General features: G+C 47.7%; 1 protein-coding gene and 1 pseudogene across 3 annotated transcripts in view; both read left to right on the top strand.

The window, feature by feature from the left end:
- Nucleotides 1–11,758, top strand: part of Zmat3 (zinc finger matrin-type 3) — a 30,904-nt gene extending 19,146 nt beyond the window's left edge. For 2 of the 3 annotated variants that reach the window (XM_041658981.1, XM_041658982.1), the window contains exons 3-6: nt 812–931; nt 2,757–2,923; nt 3,043–3,143; nt 5,004–11,758. In XM_041658981.1, coding sequence (XP_041514915.1) covers nt 812–931; nt 2,757–2,923; nt 3,043–3,143; nt 5,004–5,212 — 597 coding nt within the window. In that variant the 3' untranslated portion in view covers nt 5,213–11,758. The remainder of the gene's footprint in view (nt 1–811; nt 932–2,756; nt 2,924–3,042; nt 3,144–5,003) is intronic. The other variant, XM_041658983.1, reaches the window with a different exon arrangement.
- Nucleotides 11,759–23,303: 11,545 nt separating this feature from the next.
- On the top strand, nt 23,304–26,448 carry LOC121452764 (annotated as a pseudogene).
- The last annotated feature ends 1,119 nt before the right edge of the window (nt 26,449–27,567 follow it).

Raw genomic sequence — 27,567 nt, 5'->3', positions numbered from 1 at the left:
GCTGGTGCTTCTGTCTGAAGGTGTGTGCCTACCCCCACTCACCTCCTCCACTGTCAGGTATGGGTGACCACAGCGTCCTACAGGGTCTCTGCAAGTGGTGAATGAACTGAGGTTCATCAGAGCCCTCTCTATGAAGTGACCCTCCACTGGTATTATTTTTGTAAAAATCACTGGATTAGCTATCTCATGATTTTATTCTGAAGTCTCTTAGATCAGAGCATCACAAGATTCCTGCTGATGCGGCCCTGTGTGAATGAATGGTGACGAGCCTCGGGGAGGGTGTGCCACCCGGGAGAGCGAGGCTTCTCTAGAAACTCAGAGGAAATTGGTTTCTTTGGCTTCAGTTTTTTATCTTCTCCTGATAAATATAACTGTTCCCTTAGAAACAAATAGTAGACTCTGGCCTGCTTAGTTGTTATTGACACCTTGACGCAACCCTGGGAAGAGGGAATCTCAGTTGAAAGGTTGCTTCATCACGTTGGCCTGTGGGAACTTGTCTTGATTGATGATGATGAGGAGGAGGAGGAGGAGAAGGAGGAGGTGGGGGGGATCTGGACTATGAAAGAGAGCCGCTGAGCATGAGCCAGAGAGAACTGGCTCCTCCATGGTTTCTGCTTCAGTTCCTGCTCTGACTCCATGATGCACTATGACCTGGAAGTGAAAGCTCTTGGTCATGGCGTTTACCACAGCGCAGACTCCAGCCTATGACAGGCTCCCTGGCGTCAGTCCTGGCGAGGGTCAGTTAACTCCACGCCTGTGCGCGTCCACCGATTGCTACCTGATAAACTGTCCTCTTTGTGTTTCCCTCCAGGGTAAAAACCATGGCAAGAAACTCCGAAATTATTACGCAGCCAACAGCTGTCCTCCTCCAGCCAGGGTGAGCAGCGTGGTAGAGCCTGTAGCCACACCCCTCCTTCCTGTCCCGCCACAGGTGAGGCGAGCAGCGGGAAGAGGCTGTCACATGCATGTTGTCAGGAGCGCTGGTCCTGTGACTCTGTCAGGGCCAGTCTGGGCGACAGCACCCTCGAAGGTTCTTGGTACTCTTTTTTTTTTTTTTTTTTTTAAGATTTTATTTATTTATTTATTTATTTCTTATGTATATAAGATTCTGCCTCCATGTATGCCCACATGCCAGAAGAGGGCGCCAGATCTCATTACAGATGGTGGTGAGCCACCATGTGGTTGCTGGGAATTGAACTCAGGACCTCTGGAAGAGCAGCCAGTGCTCTTAACCACTGAGCCATCTCTCCAGCCCGGTTCTTGGTACTCTTAATGCCTTGAGAGGTGCCTGCCAGCACTTGACCCTCGAGATCTCTCATTGGACTTGACCGTGATGTGTGAGAGGATGGAAAAATAGTTGTGTCTATTTTTATATAGCTTTCAGAATTCTAGGTTAAATGACCATGTGATAGCTAGGCTTGGCCCTGGGGGAATAATTGAAGGGCTGGAGAGATGGCTCAGTGGTTAAGGGCTCTTATGGCTCATGCGGAGGATCTGGATTCTGTTCCAAGCGCCCACATGGTGGCTCACAACTCTCTGTCCCTCCAGTTCCTAGTCTGGTACATGGGATGCACAGAATACATGTAGATAACAATCTCATACGTATAAAGTCTAAAAAAATTCCACTAAAATATTACTTATCTTGAATGCTTTTGATGCTGGCTTAAATCCTGCACACTAGATAAGTCTATAATTGGTTTTGTTCTAGTGCTGGGCCCTGGCCTCATTTAGTATTTGCCATTACTTGGAAGTGTTAGCCTTATTATTCAAAGCATGGTCCATGGGCCAGCTGCATGGGCCTCATGGGGCTTTATTAAAAGCCTGGGAAAGCTGAGTAACTTTCCATGATGTCGCATAGCTTAAAATGTCGCAGAGCAAAAATTTTTTGTCATCTTAGTGTTCCCAACTACCAAGGTATAATGTTACTTTCCTGAGTGTTTCTCTGCTGACAGTGTGTATAGGTGCCCCTGTTGGGCCCCCTCCCCAGACTTACAGAAGATAAGATATATTCATTGCAGCAGGGGCACTTGCAACCCAGTGGTTTCACATTAGGGGTTCCTTCAGGATAGGTGCTCTAGAGTCAGGCGGCTGGGCCCTTCCTCCTTGGGAAATAGCCCCACCCACCTTATTTGTTTAGCATGAACCTCTGTGAAATATGAAGCTGTCGTGCTGTCCCCTGAGAGTCTTCTCTTCCAGGTCACACAGTGCTGCTCTAGATAAAGGTGTGGTTTCCACAATCTTAACCATATGATCATTTTTAGTCAAAATTTGCTTTGTAATAATTTCTGTTGGCCCAATGGAATTTAATCCTGACAGCGTTTGGTTTCTTTTACTTGTTATCTGGGTTCGCTAAGTCTTTCCCCCCTGGTTATTTACCCACACGTGGTGTGGAGAGTTTGTAGAACTGGAGCTTTCAAGACTTGGCAGCTTTAGTCTAGGCGGGCTGCTCGGTACACAGTTGGTGCTCAGTAAGTGTTTGCTGGTGGATTTGGAGCACACTTCCCCCTCTCTGGGAAGATTTTAGCCTTACTTACCACCTCCTGCCCTAAATGTCCACACTTTGAAAACATTTCTTCAATAGAGATAGCGTCATCCTAGGTGGTTCATAGGGAGTTGGAATCTCCTAGTCTCCTCCCTGGAATTGTTTTCTTCTTACAAGACTCAGTGCCTGCGGCCCTGCCTAGGCTTTGGCTCTGTTCTGAAGGATCTGGGAGGAGTGGGGAGGTGTAACTGTCCTTCTGTGTCTTTACTGGCAGGTGGGCTCCGGCAAGCCAGGGGGGAGAGTGATCCTGGCCACAGAGAACGACTACTGTAAGCTGTGTGACGCCTCCTTCAGCTCCCCTGCGGTGGCTCAGGCCCACTACCAGGGGAAGAACCACGCCAAGAGACTTCGTCTGGCTGAAGCTCAGAGCAGCTCGTTCTCGTAGGTATTGCTGTCGTATCTGAGACCAGATTGCTGTGGGAGAGCAACAGTGTCTACAGGAGGAGATGACAGGGAGCCCTGTTTGGATGTCTCACTCGTTTCAAATTTATTTTCTCCAGGGACTCTGCAGAGGCAGGGCAAAGGCGGACCCGGAAGGAAGGGAGTGAATTTAAGATGGTGGCCACCAGGAGGAATATGTACACAGTCCAGAACAATTCAGGTATCCTGCATGCTCCCATGTACCTCGCAGGTGTAAACAAATCTGCAAATGATAGCAGTAGATAGCCCCAAGAAATTAGATTAGTGATTGTTCTACCGAATTGCTCTGCTGACTGCCTACACTGTTTATTTCTGGTGTTCTTTCTTCCTTATTCGGTATATTACTTACGTTGCTTTTAAACCTTAGTGTTTTATAATTCCTCTTATAATTCTTGGTTTTTAAAATATTTGTCAGAAGAAATATACAAAGCACATCAGATAATAGGCCTTTTAAGGGCTGGGAAGGTGGTGCAGTCATGCAAGCTTGAGGGCCCGAGTTCAATCCCAAGCACATATGGTAAAAACCAGACACAGCAGTTCACGCCTCTAGCCTCGGGTGGAGATGGTGGGTCCCTGGAGCTCACTGGCCAAACAGCCTAGCTGAGTCAGCAAGCTCCAGGGGCAGTGAGATTGCATCTCAAAACATCAAGTGGAGAGAGATTGAGGAAGACACTTGGTGTGCTCACACTGTACTTAGGTCTTGTCTACTGGGGGAAGGGTGATTTTTGACCAGGTAGTGAATGACGGTTACCTGTGACGTTCTCGTGATGTGCACGTTCAGTGGGGAGCCATGTATCTACGGAAGTGCTCTGTGTGCATCCTAGTCCGGACAGCCGCAGCCTTCAATAGCAGTGCCTATTTGCACGAACAGTAAAACAAAACCAAATTTCACTGGCTAACAAGAGACAGCTCGTGACATTACAGAGGCAGAGAAACCTGTGGTCCGAGTGCAATCTCAATGCATTACTAGTTAGGACCAAAGTCAACTAAAAGACAAAGATGGTGGGGCTGAATTTCAAAAACTAGGTGAGATGAAGGAGCCTCCCAGAGCTGTGTTAATGTCAAGGAAAATGTACTTTAGGGTGTGGGTGGCAGAGATTATGTTCTCTATGTAGAGTATTAAAAATACAGAGACAGCTGGAGTGAAGGGTCTTACCATGTTGCCCACACTGGCTTCAGATTTGCTACAATCTTTCTGCCTCAGACTCACAAGTGCTGAATTCCAGGCCCAAGCCACCGCGCTTGGCTACAGTCTTTAAACACTCTACTTACTTTTAAGAGCCGTAAGCCTTTAGAACCTGGGCTTGTCTCTGTAGACAGTACCCTGGCACTAGTTAGAGAATCGTTTGTGTTTATAGATTGAACTTATATAGGCGCGTAGTTTAAAAAAACAGTCCATTTTCCTCTCCTTTATTTAAAGTTAGAGTCTGGATTGGAATTTAGAATTATTTATTTATTTATTTATTTTTAAATATTTATTTATTTATTATGTATACAATATTCTGTGTGTATGCCTGCAGGCCAGAAGAGGGCACCAGACCCCATTACAGATGGTTGTGAGCCACCATGTGGTTGCTGGGAATTGAACTCAGGACCTTTGGAAGAGCAAGCAATGCTCTTAACCTCTGAGCCATCTCTCCAGCCCCTAGAATTATTTATTACAATGAGAACTGGTGGGTTGTTTTTACCAAGTGGGCATTCTGAGTATGTGTGCGCATGTGCGCGTGCGCACGCGAGCGTGTGTGTGTGTGTGTGTGTGTGTGTGTGTGTGTGTGTTACATGCGTGCAAAGGCATGTAAAGGTGTGTCAAGGCTAAGATCAATTTTGGGATATCTTTTTCTATTGTTCTGTAGCTATTTTTTGAGCTCACTGATCGGCTGGGTTAGCTTGGTAGTGTGTCCCCACGGTCCTCCTGCCTCCGCCTTCCCAGCACTGGGGTTACAGGCACAGGCCACAGTGCCTGGCTTTTTCTGTGGGTGTTGGAGAGCTGAACTCAGATCCTTCAGCCGTCTCCCAGCCCCTGATTATCTCACTTCTGCAGGTCCTTACTTCAATGCCCGCTCTCGGCAGAGGATCCCGCGAGATCTCGCCATGTGCGTGACTCCCAGCGGCCAGTTCTACTGTTCGATGTGTAATGTTGGCGCTGGTGAAGAAGTCGAGTTCCGGCAGCATCTGGAGAGCAAGCAGCACAAGAGCAAAGTGTCTGAACAGCGCTACCGGAGCGAGATGGAGAATCTGGGCTACGTGTAGCCATGGCCGCCTGCGCTCCTGGAGAAACTGGTCCTGCCTGTTGTTTGCCTTCTGTCAGCCTGCCTTGCTTTGTGGTCCCCTTAATCCATACATTCCTCATTCCCCTGCTGAGGATGGGTATCTGCAGTCCTACCATGAGTACCACTTGGGGTGGGGTTTGAGCAGGTGATGGGCTCTCCTGGAAAACACCGTATATACTGTCAAGCGACTTATAGTATGCGACCCACCTGCCCCGTCGGAAGTAACTTTTTTATCTTGGCCAAGTTCTGTTTCACCAGGAGTAGCCTGACTGCTTAGAGCTATGACCATTTAAAAACGGCATCTACTTTTGCAATTTTAGTTTTATGCATATTAGGTGAAAAAAACTTGACTTCAGTTTGTCCTTCAGATTATAGTAAAAAGATAAACAGATTCCCATTTCCTGATGTTCCTGGGGAGCCATCACCCCAGTGTGGTGCCGGGCTAGTACATGTGCTGTTACGGTGTGTGCTTGGGTCTCTCGGCAACAGTTCGTCCCCTGGGGCGTGTCTCTCTGTAATTGACACGCAGGCTCTTTTGAATCCAGACACTTCCAGAATACGTAGGTTCTTTTGAAGCTGTGACTTTATCTCCAGTTGTGAATTGCACACATTTAATCCCCACCTCCCCCCTCCTACTTGGGTCGGTGTGTTTGCTGAGATCATCTCATGCCCTGGTCGGACTGTCAGTCTGGGACTCAGATTTGACTATCTGATGAGTTGAAGATGGATTATTCTTTTAAAAAATATATTTTCAGATGATTCAAGGAAATGCATGGATGTGTTTGCGGTTTCAATTTGGGAATTATATTTTCACTGATAATTGCGTCAACGCGTCATTGTCTGTGGCTTTTTGATGATTGTGTCCTGGCACCGCCCTGGCAGGTGACGGGCCCTCCTGGGAAATACCACTCTTTCTTCCGTGGAAAGTTTTTTTTTTTTTTAAGCTGATCGAGTTTCAGTGTCCTTTCCAGTAGAAAAACACACAGACGTTGTGTTTTCTTCTTTACTTCCTTGAGAAGACTGAAAACACAGATGGCTGTGGTGTCTAATGACTCTATTGGGATTATTATTTTTTAAATAAAAAGCCATAGTGTATGTCTAGATCGGCTGCCGGAGTATTATGTGAACCTGTGTTCACCGTGTTTCCTCTGTTTTCTACTTTTCTTCATGTGCTAAGAGCAGTGTGCCTGTCTTCGTAGGGAAGCGTGACTCCGCAGAAGGTTTATAGTAAGCGGTATTTTGCACTATGACAGATGCACAGTTTATTATCCTGTCACTTCTGGAAACCGCTGTGGGACCTTGAGAATTCTCCAGGCACATGGGTGGAGAGGAAGGAAGCGCTCACTTCTCCCCCTTTCCACTTTTACTTCAGAACAGTTGAGACTCACAATTAAAGGTCAGTTTTATGATTAGCTTCTAGAACAGTACCCGGTTACTTTCTCCTGTTGAAATGATGGTCTCCTGAAAAGTAGAGCTATTTGGTTAAAGTATTTCCCCCCTTCGAAACAGAAGAAAGAGCAGTGTTCCCTTGAGCTTTGATCTCCGTTTGCAGCTCCTCGTCCCAGAACCCCTCCCTCTGGGGCCATCTATAGAGCTGGTCAGTTTAGGACCATTTAGCACGTGTCTTTTTAGCCATTTGGTTCCTCATTTTGCTGCTAAGTATAATTCTTCAGTAGATTGAAGCATAGTGCCGGCCACTCGGTTCTGTGATTGTTTTAACAATCTCCTTTGCTCTCTCTGCAGGGGTATGTGTCTGTGTATCTCTGTGTTGGTGTCTGAAGATACATGCTTCCTGCCCCCTAGTTTTATGTGATACCCCAGAGAGAATTTCACCTCATCTTTATCTCAGAATAACGTTGAAAGATTCTGGTATAGATTTCCATTTTATAAAAGTGACATTTCATCTGCTCTGAAATTTTCCTTTGGGAATGAAGTCAAAGGATGTGTCTTCCCCCACTCTTCTATATACCCCTCATCCTCCTGTACAGCCCCCATTTTCCTGTATGTACCCCACTCTTGTGAATTCCCCCTCCTGTATGTTCCCCAACTCTCTATGCCCCCCGCCTGTATGTTCCCCAACTCTCTATGCCCTCCTCTCCTGCACATCCCCCCACTCTCCTGTATGTACAAAAAAACAGTGGACTTAAGGGCTTGATGTGTTATCAAGCCTCGTGAATTCAGGTTTCTAGTCTCCCAGTGCCCTTAATGGATGTTAGGGACGCCTAAGTATGGTTTCTTTTAGAGAAAAATGTTAGATTTATAGAGTTATTTCTATATTCCTTTGCACTTGTTCTATGACACGCCAGTGCCAGGTTGCCTACAAAAACTCAACTTGTTTCTAAACTCTGGAAGCTGATAAGTCACTGCCAAGGTCATTGTCAGAGGTCATGTGGATGTGCGGAACCCTTGGAAGTTCCCTGGGCTGAGGCTGTACTGTGCAGTAGGTGGGGCCGAGGGTAGCAGGGTATTGAGGCTGCATGGTAGTGTCCCGTGAAATGAACTCGGTGTGGAAATTATCCCTTGTCTGACCAAGCTGTGGTGGCGTCTGAGTCAGTTAAGTGAGCTCTCTGTTGGTTTCATTTTGGGAGGCCTTGTCCTGTTATATGAGACAACCCCCCTCTTCCCCAGGAATCGTCTGTCTCATGATATGCCACAGTCAGTCATGGACGGACAGACGTCCAAACAAAGGCAGCCTTAGTCCAGAACGAGGTAGATTTCAGGTCCATCCGTGTGCAGCTTTGCTGTCCTCTCTCATGACTGTGTCTTGTTAGGAGGGCCATCAGAACACCCAGATCCAAGGCCACTTCCCATCTGGATCCCTCTGCCTTTGGAGGGCATCAGCTTTGAAGTCCAGCTACAGCCCATGCATGCCCTTTGGTCTTTTAGACGTCACCCGAGCAGAAGACTTGGCTGGTCTGGGTTAGTCTGTGTCCTATCACTTGCAAACCCGTGCCTGTTGTTTTATGCTTGTCTGCCTGCCTCACACAAGCTGAATTTTGCGTGTTTTTTTTTTTCCACACCGTTTGTCTTAAAGAGAACTTTCTCCTCAAGTCTTTACATTTTAGTTCACTGTGAGCTTGGGAGGTCAGCGAGGAGTTTCTAAGCCCTGGCAATGAGTGACGGACCGTGCTCAGAGAGCGTGTGCACGTCCTGTGATCCGAGGCGAATCAACCCCCTCGCCCCACAAAGCTGCCCTGCAGAGCTTTGAGTAGCCCGCAGTCTGCAGTCTAAATAAGGCGAAGAGATGGTGCATCTTCTTCCTGTGACAGCAGCCTCTTCCATCCTGTGTCGCCTGGGACTCGGCCATAGCCATCTACGGATGGTGATGGGAAATGAGTCTGGACAGAGAGGAAGCGGCTACACAGGGCTTTCTCTGTGGAGGGGTTCTGGAACAGCAGGTTGGCTCTGTTAAGTGTCAGAATTTCGCTGAAAGTATTTACTAGCTGTGAGGTGTGTGCCCACGCAGTGGAGTGTCTTTCGAGGGGGGGACATACTCTGTTGGTGTATGCAGAAGTTTAATGTAGATATTTGAACAGGTGTTTTAGGAACGTTCTACCTTGCCTTCCTACTTTAAGTCTCTCTTAGGAGTTTTTTTTTAATACGATGTAAAAAATGCTTAGTTGCCTTTTGTTGTGGGTGAGTGAGTGGATGGATACTAACCGTGGAACTAGCTTCTCATGAGACATTTATACGAATGGTGTGTGGTGGCATTCCTCCCCATTATCCGTAGAGATTCTTTATGGAACTCCCTTTCTCTGTCGCTACCAAAAAAGTCCTGGCTCGTGGTCCTATGTGACCTTGTGTCCGTTAAGCCCCAAATATGAGTGCCTTTAGCAAGCGATAGCATTTCACAGAGGGTGGAAGTGACAGAATTAATGCAGCGAGCCACCGTCCATAAAATAGCTTGAAATAGTAAAGGTCCTTGTCAGTTCTGTTCTATGTCTCCCCCCCACCCCCCTTCTTAGTGCAATCTCAATTTGCTATTGGGTAAAACTGCACTCTATAGAAACCTGGTTACCGTGGTTGGCTGTAGTCACTGGGTGGGCTATGTCCTGATTGCCGCAGCCGGCAGCAGTCGCCTGGGCGGGCTGTGTCCTGCTTGCCACAGCTGGCAGTAGTCGCCTGGATGGGCTACGTCTGGTTGCTGCAGCTGGCAGTAGACGCCGGGGTGGGCTATGTCCTGGTCGCCCTGGCTGACAGTAGTCCTGGGCGGGCTATGTTTGATGATGCAGAGAATTCAGCGTGAGATGCTGAGGTTAGAAAAACTTCCTATGCTGATGGTGCCCTGGCTTGGTTCTTCTGTAGGGCAGAGAGAATTACGTATCTGCACATAAAGTGCACTGAGGGACAGCCTGGGACAGCAGCTCCGGGTCATCTGGTGTGGATGGAGGGGCCTTCCCAAGCAAGCTTGAGGCCTTTGAAAGCAACAGTTTTCTTACTTTGATTAACTGAAAACTTCAAATTCCCTGAGTCTTTACAATCTTTCGAATGTATGACTAAACTAATTTTTGTGTGGAAATAGCAGTGTTGGCCTCAACGTTTTATTATGAGGAATTTTGGTTTTTGTCAAGGCGGAAAGCGTTTGCAGCGTACCTAACGGTGGGTGTCCTCCCCTGCCAACATCTCCCCACTTGCATTTCCACGTTTCTCCCCAGGAGCCCATCACCGTGATCGTCTTGTCTGTCCGTCGTCAGGACACAGACAGTGCCCCTGCTGTGGGTGTCGTGCACTAGGATTTAACATTTAACCGCTAATACCTTAGCAAAGCCTCCCGTGTCGGTCATCACGTGAGCCAGTGACCAGTCCTGGTTCTCCCCTGTGACATCAGCCTTCCATGTTTCTGTTCTTGGAGTTTCCAGCAAGTCTGCAGCAGGTCACCTGGCCCTCACAGGCTACATCCCCGACGGGGCTAGCTGTGAGCCCTCCCTGGGCGCTGTGGCCACTCACCTCCTATCCTGTATGTATCAGAATCAACGCTAAGACAACAGTCCCGTCCGTTGAGGGGTGGGCGAGCCTTAGGGCTGTCTGCAGCCAGTCACGCTGAGGAAAACTGCCTGTCTCCATCCTGTGCTCACCTGCTCTGCAGAACTGAAGGGAGACTGACGGGCAGATAACTCAGGGCCCAAACTTGATTGCTTCTGGATATTAACCTTAGGCTTCCAAAGTGAACTGAATGCTTCTTTTGGGCTCTTAGTAGGGCTGTGTTTATTTTTGTGAATTAGAATCTTATTTTTTGACATTTCACAATTCTTTTGGCATAAAGATATTCTTGGGCATTCGTTGTGGTTTTCTTTTGTAAAGGTTCATCTAGCCCAGGCTAGTCTTAATTCTATCTACTATGTAGCTGGGATGACCTTGAACTCCCAATCCTCCTGCCTCCATCCCTTGGTGCTGGGATTACAGGCATGTACCACCATGCCAGGCGATAATCGTAGTTTAATTGCTAAACTCTCACTGCGCTGTTGAACACCAACGAATGCAGGGTCTGTCTGATTCTTCGGTCTTTCGATGGCGTTCATGGTCACTGTTACAGTAAGTGTTCCAGCAGCCCCTCCCTGTGGACATGGTGTTCGTTATCCCTTACCACTCACGAGGTCTCTATCTGATTTTTCTTTTCTTCCTTTTCTTTTTAAAGAAAGTGACTCCGCATGTCGGGATGAGTGATACTGCCTTAGGGCAAAGGCAGCATCCATACTTGGGAACAAACCTCTTGGAAGTGGCTGGTCATTGTTCTGCCTTCTCTTGGTACCTGTCAAAGGCTCTGTGAGCCGGTGTGTCGTCTTGTAAGAGTCTCATGTCGACTCTGCTTACCTGTGGTCCCCCAGTCAACCGCAGTGACCTGGCGTGGGTTTGGTGTGTCGTCTTTGAAATGCCTTACTGGGTATGCTGTCCGCTGAGACCCACATGACTTCTCTGGGATGCGTGCTCTCGATCCGGAAGCAACGCGGATCTCGCTTTCAGTATCAAGGGTGCATTTTAACGCAGTGGTTGTCTTAAGCTAGGAACGAAGTAGAAAGCCAAGAGACTTTGGAACCCTTCACGTGATCAATCCCATGGCGAGCTGTAAATGTGCTTTTGCTGATTTACTCTTAAGAATGCAGCTGAGAAGTACCAGTCCGAACCACAGAAGTGGGGCTGTGCCCTGGGATGCTCTCCGCTTGTCACTCGGGGGTTGAAGACCTGAGCAGGCTGTCGGGCAGTAGGCCAGTCTCTGTTTGGAGATCTCCTGTTCAGGGGGGGCTACAGAGCTGATGGATATGTCACAGGCTTCAAACCAATCAACTGTGAATTGTGAAATTGAAATTGCCCTTTCAGTTTTATTTTCTTCTGCCTATTAAATATAGAAGTCTGAATGTTATTTAAGCTTCTACTGCTTACGTTGATGGCTCATCTTGGCTGTGTATTCTCACGTATGTACTGATTTCTGATAAAGGCTTGATGATATTGTAACAGGCTTTTTGTTCAGTTTAATAAAATGGTTTTTGAGTCTTGTCTCAAAAGTGATTATGAGTTGGAAATCACGGGTATTAAATGGTTAGCACACGGGCTAACAGGTCTGTGAGTTTTCCATTCATGGCGGCGCGTGGCCTACTGCACACTTTCCCTAGGCTTCAAACACCCAATTCCCAGTTCTCAGATTTGCTGTGGAATTGACCTAGCTGTCTGCCCCACCCACCCCCCAGCTAGCGTGGTACTGGCATGTTTTCTGTTTTGATAATACCTTTTTTTTTTGTTTGTTTTTTTCGAGACAGGGTTTCTCTGTAGCTTTGGAGCCTGTCTTAGAACCAGCTCTTGTAGATCAGGCTGGCCTCGAACTCAGAGATCCGCCTGCCCTCTGCCTCCTGAGTCCTGGGATTAAGGACATGCACCACCATCGCCTGGCTTGTTGATACCCTATAATATCCAAGAAAACGAGCCCAGAAGAATGTTGACCACTGCTTCTTGAAAGAAACACGCCAGAGCAGGCGCTCATCCCTCTTTTTGGGGTGCTTCACCTAGAATGTGCGGTTATAGATACAATCGGTGGAATGCAGTCAGCGCAGAGGCGCGGTCTTCAGAGTGGGTCAGATGGAGTGGGCTTTCGGATTTAAGTGCCCATTTGAAAAGCAGATCATAAGTTTTAAAATGGCCATTAGGGTTTTTAAAACTGGGGTGCAGGGCATCAGAAAATCCTTGTGTTCGCCTGAAGAGATGTCTCCGAATGAGGGGGTGTATGATATTGAACGTGTGAGATGGGACGGACTTGAGGCATGCGCACTAATTAAATCATTTCCAAGAGACCTTTAACGTAAAAGGCACCTGGGGCGAGGGGGCACCCGCAGCGCCGCAGCCACAGGACCATTGCGGTTTCTTTTCCTTTAGGCTTTGAGACCGCTCCATTGGCTCACACTCCGAACCCATGCACAGGTCGGGCCTTCACAGCTGCTTATGAGAGCAAGGGCAGCAGCGGTGAACGCTCCCGGGATGTTGCTGGCCTGATAGGAGATTGTGAAGGCCACACAGTGTGTTTTGATTGAAGCTCAACTCACGAAGATTTATTCCTGTTTGCGGGATACTCAGAAACTCTTGAGAACGTAGGAGGAGGAACATTTTACTACAATGCAATGAGAATATTAACAGGACCGTGACGAAATCTTCCCAATACAAATATGACCAACACCCCCAACACACGTGGGGTGTGTACTTGGGACCCCCCCCCCCCCCCGAATGTATTTAAGGTGGCGCGCCCATGATACAGCCTCCGAATGAGACCTGCTTTGAAGAGGGAAAAGTTCATTAACTTGAGCTTGGTGTTTGGGTCTTTACGTATGTAATTAGACCTTCAACTGTAATTAGGATGGCAGCCTTCCCCCAGACAAGAGCAAGATGGCTTTTATATTAGCCTATTTTTTTTTCTTATTTTTAATTTTTCTAATCCTGGCTTAGACAGCGGCTCTTTTGCTGTTATGGTTACAAGTTTCTGAATCTTGGCCCATAGGTCTCTAGCGCCACCTTGTGGACTTTTACAGTATTGCAATTAGCTGTTGGGATAACCTTCAAATCAGGAATTAGGAATTTGGTTATCGACTCAGAGAGGGTGTGAGTTTTACTGGCAAGTGAAGCAAAACTCAGATTTATTTTAAAATAAATCAAATCCAGGCATAGCGTTTTTAAGAGTTATCCATGAATATTTTCCTTGATTGAGCCGCTAAAGTGGCATTGCGGGAGAAATCCTGAATGTCTGTTTTGTTTAAAACAAATACAGTTCTTTCCGAGTGTCTACTTTCTTTAAAACAAAACAGCCTAGAGCCTCCAAAGAGACTGCTGGAAGTTAGAAAGAAAATGACGTAAGAGCAGAGCGGTGCCGACTGAGTCATGGGACAGTAGCAGCGTGAAAACTAGGCTCAAACACTAAGCGTTTCCCAAATGTAATGCATTTGGGGCAGGAACAGAATCGTTTCTGCTCAGTGAGCTGCAGCTCAGGAAACAGTTTCTGTTGAGTATCCGGGACATTTGGAAAAGGCTCAGGCAGATGCCTGTCCCTGCTCTGTCTCAAGGTCAGTGCCCGAGTCAGGGTGCACACAGCCCTCCTCGTCCCTTCCTTTGCGTGGGTGATGTGGAGGAGTATCTTCCGGTTGATTTTCTTTTGACAAGCCAGATCTTGAATTCCCTCTAAATTCTCTTTCCCCATCCATTGATCAGAGCAGTCATGGTCTCTCGTTTCTCTAGTAGTTTCTGGAGATGGTCTGTTCAGTGCCGATGATGCTGCCCTTCCCCAGGGTTCACTTCCTTTTGGTGACTGCCACTGTGTCTTGGCAAACAGCCAGTAATGTGGCGGGACCTGTTTTCCCCTCCCTCTCTCTCCTCCCCTTTCTCCCTCTCCCCCTCCCCCTCCCCTTTCTTCCTCTCCCCCTTCCCTTTTTCCCTCTCCCTCCCTCCTTCCCTCCCTCCTCTCCCTCTCTCACCCCCTGTCCCCCCTTTCTCCCCTTCTCCCTCTCTCCCCCTGCCCCCTCTCAGTTTCTTTCTTTCGTGTATAATATTCTCTTACATGATAACCCAAATTTTAGGGAATTCCCCTCCTCACATATAATTACTGTGATTTTTACAGTTAAGAACGTGAAAGTGTGACACGCGACGGAACGGATTGCTCTGGTCGCTTCTAGTGTACCGCTGGGTGGCGTCCAGTTCATTGCTTCACTTGTGCACGGTCCGGAGCCCACTCCAGAGCACTCCTCATCGTCCCCGTCCGAAACCGTTCGCAAACAGGAGCTTCCATTGCCACCCCTCCAGGTTCTGGCTGCCACCGTCCTATCCGCATGAATTTGGCCGATGGAGGAGTCTTACATGAGTGGGATCCTGTGGCTCCCTACCCCCGACTGCCTTATTTCACTAAACACAATGTCCACAAGGTTCTTCAGCACTGAGCTATGTGTCAAAACTGCCTTCATTTCAAAAGACTGAATAACGTCCCATTGCATGTAGAGGCTGCATGCAGCTTGCCCATTCACCCAGCAATGGACAGTGAGGTTCCTTCTACCCTTTGGCTGTTAGAAATGACACCTCTAAGAATAGGAGTGTATGAGGGTGTGTATAAATTAAGAATTAAAACTTACGCAATACATGCAAATCGGATAATCAAGTGAATCTGTGTGCACACACCACAGAGCTCTGCCCTCTCCTAAGACTTCACTTTGTGTGTGTGTGTTTTTAAAACATTGCAAATTTGGAAGCGGCTCACTGTGTATCCTCCCCCTCCTGGTTGACTTTGGTGTGTCTGTGGTACTTGTACCACCTACACATTGCTGAGGGGTGGGCTGCTGAGCATTGCTGTTCACCTCATTTACTGTGCTTCCTTGTTTGAACACATCGTAGCCCCTGCTCTGCTGGCAGAAAGCAGAGGCCAGGCAGTATTCCATAGCACATGCTATTGTAATGTATCTAGGATAAGTTTTTACTCCTTTCCAGTTTCCCGCTTTCGAGACAGGGTCTCATGTAGCCCAGGCTTTCCTCAAAGTCCCTATATAACTGTGGATGACCCTGAATTCACGATCCGCCTGCCTCCACTTTCTGGGTTCTGGGTTTACAAGGGTGTGCCACATGCCTGGTGTTAAGGGTCAGACTGGGGACTCAGCCTGTTAGTCAAGGGCTCCACCAACTGGGCCACAGATGAGAATCTCTCTCGTTCATTTGGGTTCCAGCTGCTGTCAACGGCCAGGTCTGGGTTCATGGTCCTGCCGCACCTGGAGTCTGTGGATGTCTGTGACCCGTGTCACCTCGGGACCACAGGAACCATGTGTGATACAATCAGAGGGCCATGCTGAGCTGGGCCCGCCCCTTGCTGGACCCCGCAGCAAGAGAGCTGGCCCCAACCCTCATGGGAGAGCTAACCTTCCCTCCCCCTGAACTTGGGAGAGATCCCCTCCCCCATACACCACAGGCAAGGGAGAACTGACCCTGATGGCATGGGTGGAGGGGACTAGGAGGTGAGCAGAATTAGGGTGTATGATGTGAAACCCCCAAAGATACAATAAATAAATTACTTTAAATAATAGAGAAAAAAATCTAGTTTTTTGAGACAGCCCTGACTGTTCTGGAACTCACTCTGTAGACCAAGCTGGCTGTGGACTCAGAGATCTGCCTGCCTTTTCCTCCCAAGTGCTGGGATTAAAGGTGTGCACCACCATCGGAGGTCCCTTATTCTTTCTGTAAAAGACTCGGTTCATTTCTGTGCACCAGTCACATTTGTAGGTACCCTTGGTGGTCAGAAGAGGGCATCAGATCCCCTGGAGAACTATGGCTGTCTGGCCGTGCTCTAAACTGCTTGAGCCATCTCTCTAACCCCTCCTTCCTAGGTTCTTGTGTGAGGACTCTGGAAAGATACTCCACCACCCCGGAACTTATGCAGTGGCTGCAGGCCTTCCTGTAGAAGCTGTCCTTATTGAAGAACTCCGGTGATTTGTGGCTATATTAAAATTCTCACACTTAGTCCCAGCTGCAACAAATGACCCGGAGACGTGAAGCAAAGCAGAAAAGTTTTCCTTAGGAAGTTCAACTTAATCACTCCGCTGTGTCCCCGGGTGTCTAGGGAACTAATGGACCCCAAGGTTTAGGGTGACTGACATGCCTATGGAGTGCGTGCCACTGGCTTTAATGCAATCTCCCCAAATCATGGCTTCGCCGTCAGGGAGCAGAATCAAATGCGTAGTGCAGTTTCTAATTCAGTAAATTAACGGAGCACTTGAGCGAATATTTTGTCCTATTTGACGTACAATTAGCTCTTAGTTTACAGTTTGGTTTACTCGCTGACACTTGCAAGGCACTAAATAAGTGTCAAGTGAGCTGCGAAGAACGGTGTTAAGGATGCAACAGTGTTTGTTGGAGAACTTCCCACGTAAGGGGACTCCGAAATCTTGAATGAAATCCATTTCAATGGAAGACCGTTAGAATGTGTACGTTGAGAGCTCATAGGGGAATGTGAGGTTCCCTACCATATCAACACTGTCTGCACCATTCCCTGGAGAAATTGAAGCCCACCATGTGGTGCCAAGTGACTGGACTCAAGGAAGTCAGTCTGCTCATGACTTGCAGGCTTCTGCCCAATGGCGTGGTATTATTGTGGTCGGAAGTGAGCAACTCCTGGGCTTTCAGTGTAGGTTCGGGCTTAGTTAGCGTCCGCCCAGTTTTTCCATGTCTATGAGAGCACAGTACAACATGTCTACAGTGACCGCATCCTTTCTTTCAAAGCATGTTTGTGTGCTGTGCAGGGTTTTCCCAGACTGAGGGATTACCCACTGCTCAATAAACACACACGTTTCCACTTTCAGGTGTTCACAACGCTTCCCACAGACTCCCATCTCATCAGCCCGGTTTGCCTTTCTGAGAAGTGACCGCATTGTCAGTATAGTCTGCGGGCCCTGTCCAGCTTCTCCTGTGTACTTCCAGAATGTTTTTATATGCTACTGTCAAAGAATTCGGAGGCCTGAGTTTTTAGTATCTATCATGGTGCTCCTTATGTGACTATTTTCTTGCCGCCCTTCACCCGCCTGTTACATTAGCAATGCATTTGCTTGCCCAGGACAGGACTTTGAAATAACAACAACAACAACAACACTTTGAGGAATAGGTCAATTTAGGAAGAGTTAATTCCTGCACAAAAGCACAGTTTGACAGACTCCCGCACTCGTGGGTACCGAAATCAGCCTAGGTGTCTATCAGTAGCTGATCGGATAAAGATTATGTGGTGTGTGTATTTGGTGGACTTTCGTTCAACCATAAAGATTGACATTGTGCTGTTTGCAGGAAAATGGCTGGAACTGGAGAGCATCATGTTAAGAGGAACATGAATTTGAAAGGAAATACCATATGTGTACTACGTTTACCATCTCAATCCAGCCATCTAGCCCCCAACCAGTCATCCATCCATCCATCCACCCATCCATCCATCCATCCATCCATCCCTTCATCTAAAAATCATCTATATATCATCTATCCTCTCTATCTGTCTGTCTATCTAGGCCTACTATTTCCCTACCTATCTCTATAAAACATAAAATGAAAAGGAAATTATTTGGGAAGAGGAAGAGTGGAGGCGAGAGAGGGCATGGGGGCAAATATGATCCAGATACGTGACACACCTGCATGAAACTCTAGGGAGGGGCTAGGGGTGTAACCGACTAAGTAAAGTGCTTTCCTGGCCTGCACAAAACCCCGAGTTTGATCCCTGGTACTGCAGACATCACGTGTGCCGGCATATACCCGTGTTCTCAACACTTGGTTGGCAGGAGGATGAGAAGACATTCAAGGCCTTCCTCAGCTGCACAGCAAATCTGAGGCCAGCCTAGAGTGTGTGAGACCCTGTTGTTAAAAAAAAATAATAATAGAAAGTCTTCTTACTGGGAAGTCACAGGCCAGAGGCCTAGGATTGAGGTAGGTTGCCAGATGTGTTTTATTAGGCCCTACACTGTTTTAGGGAAACTAGAATATCAAGGGCAAGGGACTTCACAAGAAATAAGGATTTCTGCCCTACTGGCCCACATCTCCAGGTAAGTAGATGAAAGAATTCAGGTCATGCATCTTGCTGGGGATGTAGGTTCTCTGCCGTTTGGCAGAACCAGTGTGGTCTCATTTGACGTCACCGTCACTTTCTTAACTGAGCTGGGGCCACAGTGTGGCAAACTTTCTGTGCCAAAGGGGCAAGCCTGGAAGCTGAACTGTGGGTGGGGACTCCACTTGTCCGTCTCAGGGTAGACATTCCCAAAACTCTCTGCAGCTCCCCTCTGCTCCTTTGTTCTGGCTGGCTCACTGTTAACTCCCTCTAAAATAAGCCACCTGCACCCCGTCCCTGCCTCTGTTTTTGGTGGCAACCACGTGTTTTCTATCGTGTGTGTGTGTGTGTGTGTGTGTGTGTGTGTGTGTGCCTGTATATTTGCACGGCATCCCTTGGGTACTGAGGTCCTTTGCATGTGTGCATCTCCATCCTTCTGTGTATTTTGGGTGCTTGTTTACCTGCACTCTCGTGGCTTATATCTCCCTCAGCAGGGGAATAGGAAAATGTCCATCTCCACTGTAGGTGGATTTTCCCGTCCCACCATCCAGCTCCCAAGTAATCATAGAGAGACTTTATTAATTATGAAAGCTCTGCCAATAGCTTAGGCTTATTTCTAACTAGTTCTTGTAACTTAAATGAATGCATTTCTATTAGTTGACTTTCTGCCTTGTGACTTTTTCCCCCTTTACCCTATATTGCCCATGCTGCTTTCCTGGCGACTCTCCCCATCTCTGTCCTTCCTCTTCCCAGTGTCCTCTCTGCTCCAGAAATCCTGCCTAACTTTGGTCATTCAGCTTTTTATTAAACCAACCCAAGACAAATATTTACAGTGTACAGAACGACCACAGCATTCCACCTTTGCAGAGGTCAGACACCTCCCCTGCCAAACATTTCCACTCCGTATGCCACTAAGGGAACTGTGAGCTAACCCTTTGTGATGGTCCATTTGTGTGGTCAGTTCCCTAAACACTTTTGTTTGTTTGGGTCCAGGGCTTGTTTGGTACCCAGGCTGGCCTAGAACTCACTGTGTACCCTAGGCTGGCCCCGACCCATGGGGATCACCCTGCTTCAGCCTTCTGAGTGCTGGTATTACACTTGTGTGCTACCACTCCTGGCCTGAAACAATGCATTCAGCTATTATACAATGTAATATTACGTTTATAGGCTTTGATTTATTCAACCAATCTCCTATTTTTTGACATTAGTCTACTTTCAATTTCTATACTGCAGCTAACACTAACGCAGGATTTCTGTCTTTTCCTGTGTGGGATGGGGTGGGGGCGAGATTTAACCTGGTTCTCTCTCCATTTAGTCTCTAAAAATTTCTCTGCCTGTCCGGCTCCTTGTACCACAGCATTGTTTGAATTCTTGATCCTTTTGTAGGGTTTTGAGGAAGGAATTACGGAAGCGGAGGAAGGCAGGTAGGCAGAGCCAGTTAAACTGAGCAAGGCCTACAGCACGTGAGGGAGGGCATCCTGACGGTGGCTGACAGCAGCTCATCAGTCGTTATCAGTGTAGGGCACTGGTGAAGAGCCTGTGAGGATTTAAGCTTGACTAAAATTTTTTGCAAAAACAACTTAAAAACATTAATCAATATGTTCAGTTTCATTTTATTTTTATGTGTTCTTTTTGTGTATTTGAACTAATCTGGCTCTTAGAAATTTCTCTGCCTTACTTTTTTTTTTTATTTTGGTTTTTCAAGTCAGGGTTTCTCTGTAGGTTTGGGACCTGTCCTGGCACTAGCTCTTATAGACTAGGCTGGCCTCAAACTCACAAAGATCGGCTTGCCTCTGCCTCCTGAGTGTTGGGATGAAAGGCATTAATACTGGGTCCAGGAAGTGAAATAAACCTTTTCTGCCCCCAATTGCCTCTGATCAAAGTGTTCTCATGACAACAGAAAGGTAGGTATGAACTCACGGCATTGGGAGCTAAGCCTACTTGAGCCATCGGGGACATGGCTTTTCAAACATGGTGTTGGGAATATTATTTTAACATGTGCTGCATTAGTTTAACTCTGTGAAGCTGTGTTACTTTGCCTGTCTAAAATACCTGGTGGTCTAATAAAGAGCTGAATGGCCAATAGTGAGGCAGGAGCAAGGATAGGAGGGGCTGGCAGGCTGAGAGAATAAATAGGAGGAGAAACAAGGAAGAAGAGGAAGAGGGGAACAAGGAGCAGAGGAGGCTGGGGGTCAGCCACCCAGCCTCCCAGGCAGCCATGGAGTAAGAGTGAGACAAGATACACAGAAGCACAAAAAGGACAAAGCCCCAAAGGTAGTCGGGATAATTTAAGAAAAACTGGCAAGAAATAAGCAAAGCTAGGACTAGACAATTTTAAGAAAGAGTAAGACTCCATGTATGGTTTGTTTGAGAGCTGGGTAGTGGGCCCCTCCAAAAGCCAAAAGAGGAAAACATTGCACTACACATGGGTCTTTGCAGTTCAACCTAGATACTCTGGCTAAATCAAAACGCAGGTGAGGGGTGTGGCCAGGAACCCTCATGACCATATGAGCTTTCTAGAAGATTAGGTACAGTGCAGTTGGATAACAAAGCATAAATTCTTGGGTTTTGTAATTAACTGCAAGTACTTAGTTGGAAACCAGGCATGAAGAGAGTTGACGCTTATCTTGATCTTTCATATCTTATTAAAGCCACACCACTATTCCAGAAATTCTGCTGTGTAGTAGGATGAGCGGCGGGCTGTGTTCTGGCGCCCGGCTAGCTTATGCCCGAAATAATCACACAGAAATTGTATTAATTAAATTACTGCCTGGCCCATTATCTCTGGCCTCTTATTGGCTAACTTTCACATCTTGATTCAATCCATTTCTAATAATCTGTATGTCACCACGTGACTGTGGCTCACCCGCAAGATTCTAACCTATGTCCGTCTCAGGCTGGAGATTCATGGCTTCTGCCACACTGCCCTTCTTCCCAGCAAACAGTTCTGTCTTCTCCGCCTACCTAAGTTCCTGCCCTATCAAAAGGCCAAGGCAGTTTCTTTATTCAACCAATGAAAGCAACACAAATACAAAAGGACCTCCTACACCACAGCTGCTGGTGAATGATCACAGTTGCAGACTTTAGACAAATATGAAAGGAAAAAAAAATAATTCTTTTAGCTCAGGAGTAGAGTGTAGTTCTGCCTTTAGGTTCTATTAACTGTTGAAGAGCCAAGACCTGACTGGATGGGAGTAAGGTTTACGTCTTCAGCACATTGCTGGACCTGCACGCTGTAGGAGTGCTGTCTTTGGGGTGGTTCACAGATCTACAAAGCTTACATCTTCTCTTGCTGGTCTCTGATGACTCCTGTGTTGCTGTTCTACCTTGAGGCATTTTGTCTGGTAAGAGTGAGAACCGTTCAATAGAGGGAGTCTCCCAGGTTCTTCAAAGTTGAGTTTGAAATGCTTCTGGGTCCCACAGGGTAGGAGACTTACATTTCTGCTTGTGGAATGACTTGCTTCTCGGGCAGAAGAGCAGCACTGACCACGACATTGATTTTGCAACGGTGCACACCTTTTACTCTCCCACTTTCCTTTTGAAAATGTCTGCGTTCATTTCTGTCTGTTATTGTGGTTTTCCAAGGCAGCTGTGAATTCGTACGTTTCAGAATTGCTCTTGAATGCTTCGCTGACCACAGTGAATGGGGTGACCCTTTCTCACCCATTCTGTTCTCAAGGTCGAGCTGTGCGAGCTCCTTTCTACTGTGAAAAAATACCCGGCAGAACAATTTGAATGAGGAGAGATTTTTTTTTTTTTTTTTTTGTGGTTTGTGGTTTCAGTGGGGTTAACCTCAGTCACTGGGTCTCACACAGGATTTTACTGTGATGGGAACATGAGGAGGTTCTCAAGTCATGGCGGACAAGAAGCAAAAAATGAGATACAGGGAGGGGCCAAGGCAAGAAAAAGGCCTCAAGGACTTGTTCCTAGGGACTTATTCCTACACCTAGGCCCCTCCTACCTTTCCCTGTCTTCCCATAAAGCCATTGTACTGTGAATCTGTCAAGAGATCAATCACTGATCAGGCAGAGTCCTGTCATTCTGTCTCTGGAAACACTATCACTGACATTTGTAGAGATGTGTTTGATGAATCTTAGTGTTTATTAATTGGATCAGCTCAACAATAAGAATTAACCATCTCAAGTTCAGGCTAGAATGGTATATATGCTGTTCTACTGAGTTGTTTTGTCTGCAATTCTTCTTCTTAGAAAATATCCCTTGGGTCCCCCGCCCCGCAGCAAACTCTGGCGGGTCCCAGCTGTGCCGGGCGCCGGCTCTAGGGTCCGGCACCCGAGAGCAAGCGGCTACAGCTTCTCACCAGCGGGAGGGCAGGCACGCGGCGGGTCAGACATATAAACACAGAAAATAGCCATAAATGTTTATTAAAGAGGGGGAGGAAGAGAGAGAGAGAGAGAGAGAGAGAGAGAGAGAGAGAGGAGAAAGAGAAGAAAGAGAAGAAGGGAGAAAGAGGAGAAAGAAAGGAAGGGAGAGAGAGGCAGAGTCCCGTGTGTAAACCGCGGGGGAGAAAACAGAAAGAGAGAGAATGGTGGGCGAGGTCAGAGGTTAAAAGGAGTGGGCGTGGCCAGGGCAGGGACCAAAAGAATAACAGCAATGGCATGACCATTGGTTTTATGTCCTGACCAGGGGAGATCCTGAGCCCTGGAGGGAAGAGGAATGAAAGGGACAAGAGACACAAGAAACTACAGCAAGTCTGTAGTCTGATCAAGCTGCCAACTTTATCTTTTTCTCAGGAGCATGATTAGCAAAAGGCGGGGGGTGGGGGGGTGGGGGGGTGGGGGGGAAGGATGCAGGAATGGCATTGATCTAACTGGAATGTCAGGAATGGGGACTTCCATAGCTGATGGGAAGAAATAAGGAAGTGCTGAGAGTCTGTAAATATTTACTAACAAGAGGAATGAGAATTACTTCTGGTGCCTGGGATCCGCAGGTCTGCAGGGGATCTTAACTCACAGGGAGATAAGGGATGTCCTAGGCCTGAACGTGCCCTACAGAAGCTTCTGAATAGCTTACTTAATTTGAGACTAAGATGGTTATAAGGAAATACAGGTCTTTGCTTCCAGCAGGTTTTCACGGAGCAGAGATTACTGTAGTGACATATAGGGAAAGTTGGCCCTGTTGTCATGGCAACAAAATAAGCAAGCTAATATAGTGCTTTCTAGGTTAGTAGGAGAAGGGGAAGGGTCAGGACCTTTCCCTGGGCTTCCACCCATTGCTTGCTCCTTCCTTCCAGCTGCAATTCTCTCGGTGAGCGGGCAGTGTACAGGAGGTGGAAGGTTACTGGAGGAATCCGTCAATGTAGCTTTTATGAGCTCATCACCCACACAGGGATGGGCATTTTCATGGGTACATCAGCTTTTTTAACCACATGCTTCTGGAAATGGCCTCTTACCCATGCATCTGTAAGCCTTACAAACTCCCTGGTTCACTAACCTGCACTTGGATAGACTTGTTTCCTTGGCCAGTTCTTGGTTCTCTATCAGGAACAGTTCATACTTCCCTGGGAGAAGTAATGTAACGTGTCCAGTTACACATGTAGGTGTGTGTAGTGTTGTTGGACCCTAGCATCCAATCACCAAGGAGGAGGAGGAGTCGCCCCAAGAGACCATCTCTCATATCACAGCTGATGTAAAAGCATGAGGATTTTATTAATTCTGTCATGATAGGGTCTTTCAGCATAAGGGATGCTAAAAAGACCCCGAATAGCTGGTACAGGCTACTTTTAAAGGGAAAAACCACAGGAGGAAGGGGTGTCTGTTCTTTAACTATTATGATTGGCTTATTCAAAAGGGCTATTACCAATAATTGGCTGGAGAGTGGTTGTCAGATCACATGAGGTAAGGGGAAACATCTGAGGGTCACTTTGCCCCTTTCCCAGGGACTAAGTCAAAACATCAGTAACTGAGTCAACACCTAAGGGTTATCTTGCCCCTGTTCAGGGAGATGGAAAGTTCCCAACATCTCAGAAGGTGCATGTATAGCTGTTATGTCCTTGATTCCTAGAGGAGGAGGGGAAGTTCTGAGAGGGTTCAGAAATGGCTTCAGAATTGTCTTAAAGTTTTACAGTGTGTGTCAGAGAGCAGTGTACCCTAGGAAGTGGAGCTAAGGGGGGGCTGTTGAGCCTTCCACATCAGTGTTACTAATATTTGCTAGAAGGGAATATTGTAGGTGAGGAGAGAAACCCATCTTAGCCATACCTACAACTAGAAAAGTAGGCGTGCTCACCAATGGAAGCCGCCTTTCCTGGCAGGCGACAGACTATGGAAAAGGAGCAATGCCTGCCCATTCTTGTTCCATTGAGACTTTCTTCCTTAAAGGAACGCACTAACAGTGGGCACCTTTTAGAGAGGGCACTGTGCACATGCCTCCTCTGAATGAAAGTATTCCCCCCGCCCGGAGGGCAGGAACCTCCAAAGACTTAGAAATCTCTGAGACTTACAAGGTCTGTGAGACCCTTCCCCAGGGTCATGCAAACAGTGAACGACTCTTGAGAAGAAAAGACTGCCCAGGGAACTGCTCGTGCAGCAGGGTGAAGCTTTTGTCAGCTGTCACCCACGCTTATGCTACTGCCTTTGAGTCATCCGTGTTCTTGCAAGCAGCCTCTCCATGCACTTGTGAGCCCACCACCATGCTCCTGTAGCCATCCATACCCTCATACTCTTACAGTCTCCTGGTGCTCTCCCTGAAGTGGGCAAATGTTGTAGTTTAGGGGTCCCTAGGAAAAGCCACGCATCAGGTAACAGCAATGAAGTGAAATTTAACTGAAAGGTTTGGCACCGATACCTGAGTAAGAAGTGTCTTTGGTATTAACTTCTGATGGCCTTGTTTGGTTTTCTGAGCCAGTGTCTCTTTATTATAGCCCAGGCTGGTCTTAAACGGTGATCCCCCAGCTTCTGCCTCCCAAGTGCTAGGATTATCAGGCATGTCTCAGCAAACAAGGCCTCTTCTCTCATTCAAAGATGAAATGCTCTCTCTGTCCCTCTTCCGCAAAGTCTTGCTTTGTAGCTCAGGCTAGCCTTGCACCCAGTGAGAGCTAAGGTCATTGGTATCTACCGGGTATACTGATGTTTCCTCCTCATTGTATCCCAGGTTGCTCGAAGCCCCCTCCTGACTATCCTAGTGACTTTCCAGGTGAATGCCCATACAGAACCTTTGAAGAAGCTGTCTTCTGGGCTCCCAAAACAGGTGAAGAAGGCTGAGGAGCAGGTGTCGGGGCTTGCAGCTTGGTCACGCTGGGGTTCAAGGCAGCTCAAGGTCTGGCGACACTCAGCCGGTGTGTGCTTCTGCACCTCTTTCTCCTTCATACCTGCCCATGGCGGTGTGTAGTGTGGGTGTACCGTTGCGTTCCTTCTGTCTCACCATTGTTAGTGTCACGAGTATGTACCACTGGGTTGGCTTTTTAAAAATGGAGTCTGGGGGTTGAACTCGGGTTCTCATGCTTGCCAAGGATACTCAGACATAAAATGTCCTTTTCAAAAAAAAAAATCTGTAGCATTGGTTTTGTAAAACAGTGTGAGAGGAGGCCTTGGTGCCCCCACCTTTCCGCAGCGGGTGGGAGATGGGTGCTTGGGACTCAGTGTATGTGTCTCATCGCCATGCCAGTGGGCTGGGCCTCTGAGCCTGCAGGAGGTGGATGAGCTGGGCAAAGCGCTGTTGCCCACCCAGGTTAAGAAAAGGCCCAGCAGCATTTCAACTCTACACCCTGGTCCGCACCGACCCCGATGCTCCCAGCAGGAAGGACCCCAAATTCAGGGTGTGGCATCATTTTCTGGTGGTCAACATGAAGGGCACTGACGTCAGCTGTGGCAGGGTCCTCTCAGATTACGTGGGCTCTGGGCTTCCCAGTGGCACAGGCCTCGACCTCTATGACTGGCTGGTGTGTATGCAGGACAAGCCACTGAACTGTGACAAATCTATCCACAGCAAAAGGTCACCACAGCAGGGTCAAGATGGCGGCCTTCCACAAGAAGTATCACCTGGGAGCCCCGGTGGCGCTCACGTGTCATCAGGCAGAGTGGGAAGACTACCTGCCCAAACTGTATGAGCAACTATCTGGGAAGTGGGGGAGCCGTGGAGGTCAGTGGTCCTGGGGACCCACCCCCACAGTATTGTCAAGCTGTACAAAGCGTGCTGTTTCTCCTCCTTCCGTCCTACCCCCTCTCAGGGAGTCCTGAGCTGAGCTAGGTTAGAGGTGTAGGCTGATTACCCGCCGCCCATCTTTATAATTCTAATAATCACATCCCGGTTTATGTGTTTGTTGGAATTTAGGCTCCATCTGGGGGTGTTTGGTGTTCTGGTGGAGTCCTTGTATTGTTAATTTAAGATTCACAACTCTGGAAAGTAAGACGCTCTGTCAAGTCCAGGTCCACGTGAGGGCGAGGGCTTGTGTTGTACGTATGTGGTTGGATAAGAATTCAGTCCCGAACCAGGCTCGGTGGCATCTTCGGAGATGTGATGTTTCTTCAGAGGAGCAACCGGAAAGAAAGCGGGAATGGGCAGAGCATCTCTCTCTCTCTCTCTCTTTTTAATATTTACTTATTATGTATACAATATTTTGTCTGTATCCCTGCAGGCCAGAAGAGGGCACCAGATGTCATTACAGATGGTTGTGAGTCACCATGTGGTTGCTGGGAATTGAACTCAGGACCTTTTGAAGAGCAGGCAATGCTCTTAACCACTGAGCCAATCTCTCCAACCCCAGAGCATGTCTCTTAAAGAGGCCTTTTGCCGGCACTATATCTGAATCCTACCACTTGGCTGCCTCAGAACTCCCTCTGTAGATCAGGCTGGCCTCGAACTCACAGAGATGTGCCTGTCTCTGCCTCTGGAGTGCTGGATTAAAGGCGTGCGCCACCACTGCCTGGCTCTTAAAACGTTCTTAATGCTGGCTTTCCATCATTCTGTTTGTCTTCCTCTGTCCTCTTTTTATTTCCCAGTGAGAAGGGTGAAGACAGTGGCAACAGACAGCTATTAAAGTCCCGCTGATGGGGTCATTTTTTTCGTCTAATTGACTGCGGCACACGGGAGATGTCCGAGAAAGAATGGGCAAACTAAGAAGTGAATAACAGTAGCCCGTATCCAAGCAGCGGGTGCTCTGACTAGACAGAAGCTGTGGCCCCAGGGTCCAGACCATCAACAGGTGCAGCTAGCAGGGGAGAGCAGACAACGTGCCTCGGTCGTGTTATCTGTAAAGGGCAGAAATACTGTTCTATGTGTTGCATACGTGTGTGTGTGTGTGTGTGTGTGTGTGTGTGTGTGTACTAGGAGGCCACAGAAAGGCACTGGCTGTCTTC

This window comes from Microtus oregoni, unplaced genomic scaffold (assembly GCF_018167655.1).
Source record: "Microtus oregoni isolate MIOR12 unplaced genomic scaffold, Mior012 000010F_ref0000083, whole genome shotgun sequence".
NCBI lineage: Eukaryota > Metazoa > Chordata > Mammalia > Rodentia > Cricetidae > Microtus > Microtus oregoni.
The sequence above is the reverse complement of the archived record's forward strand: the minus strand, read 5'-3'. Positions and strand labels throughout refer to the sequence as shown.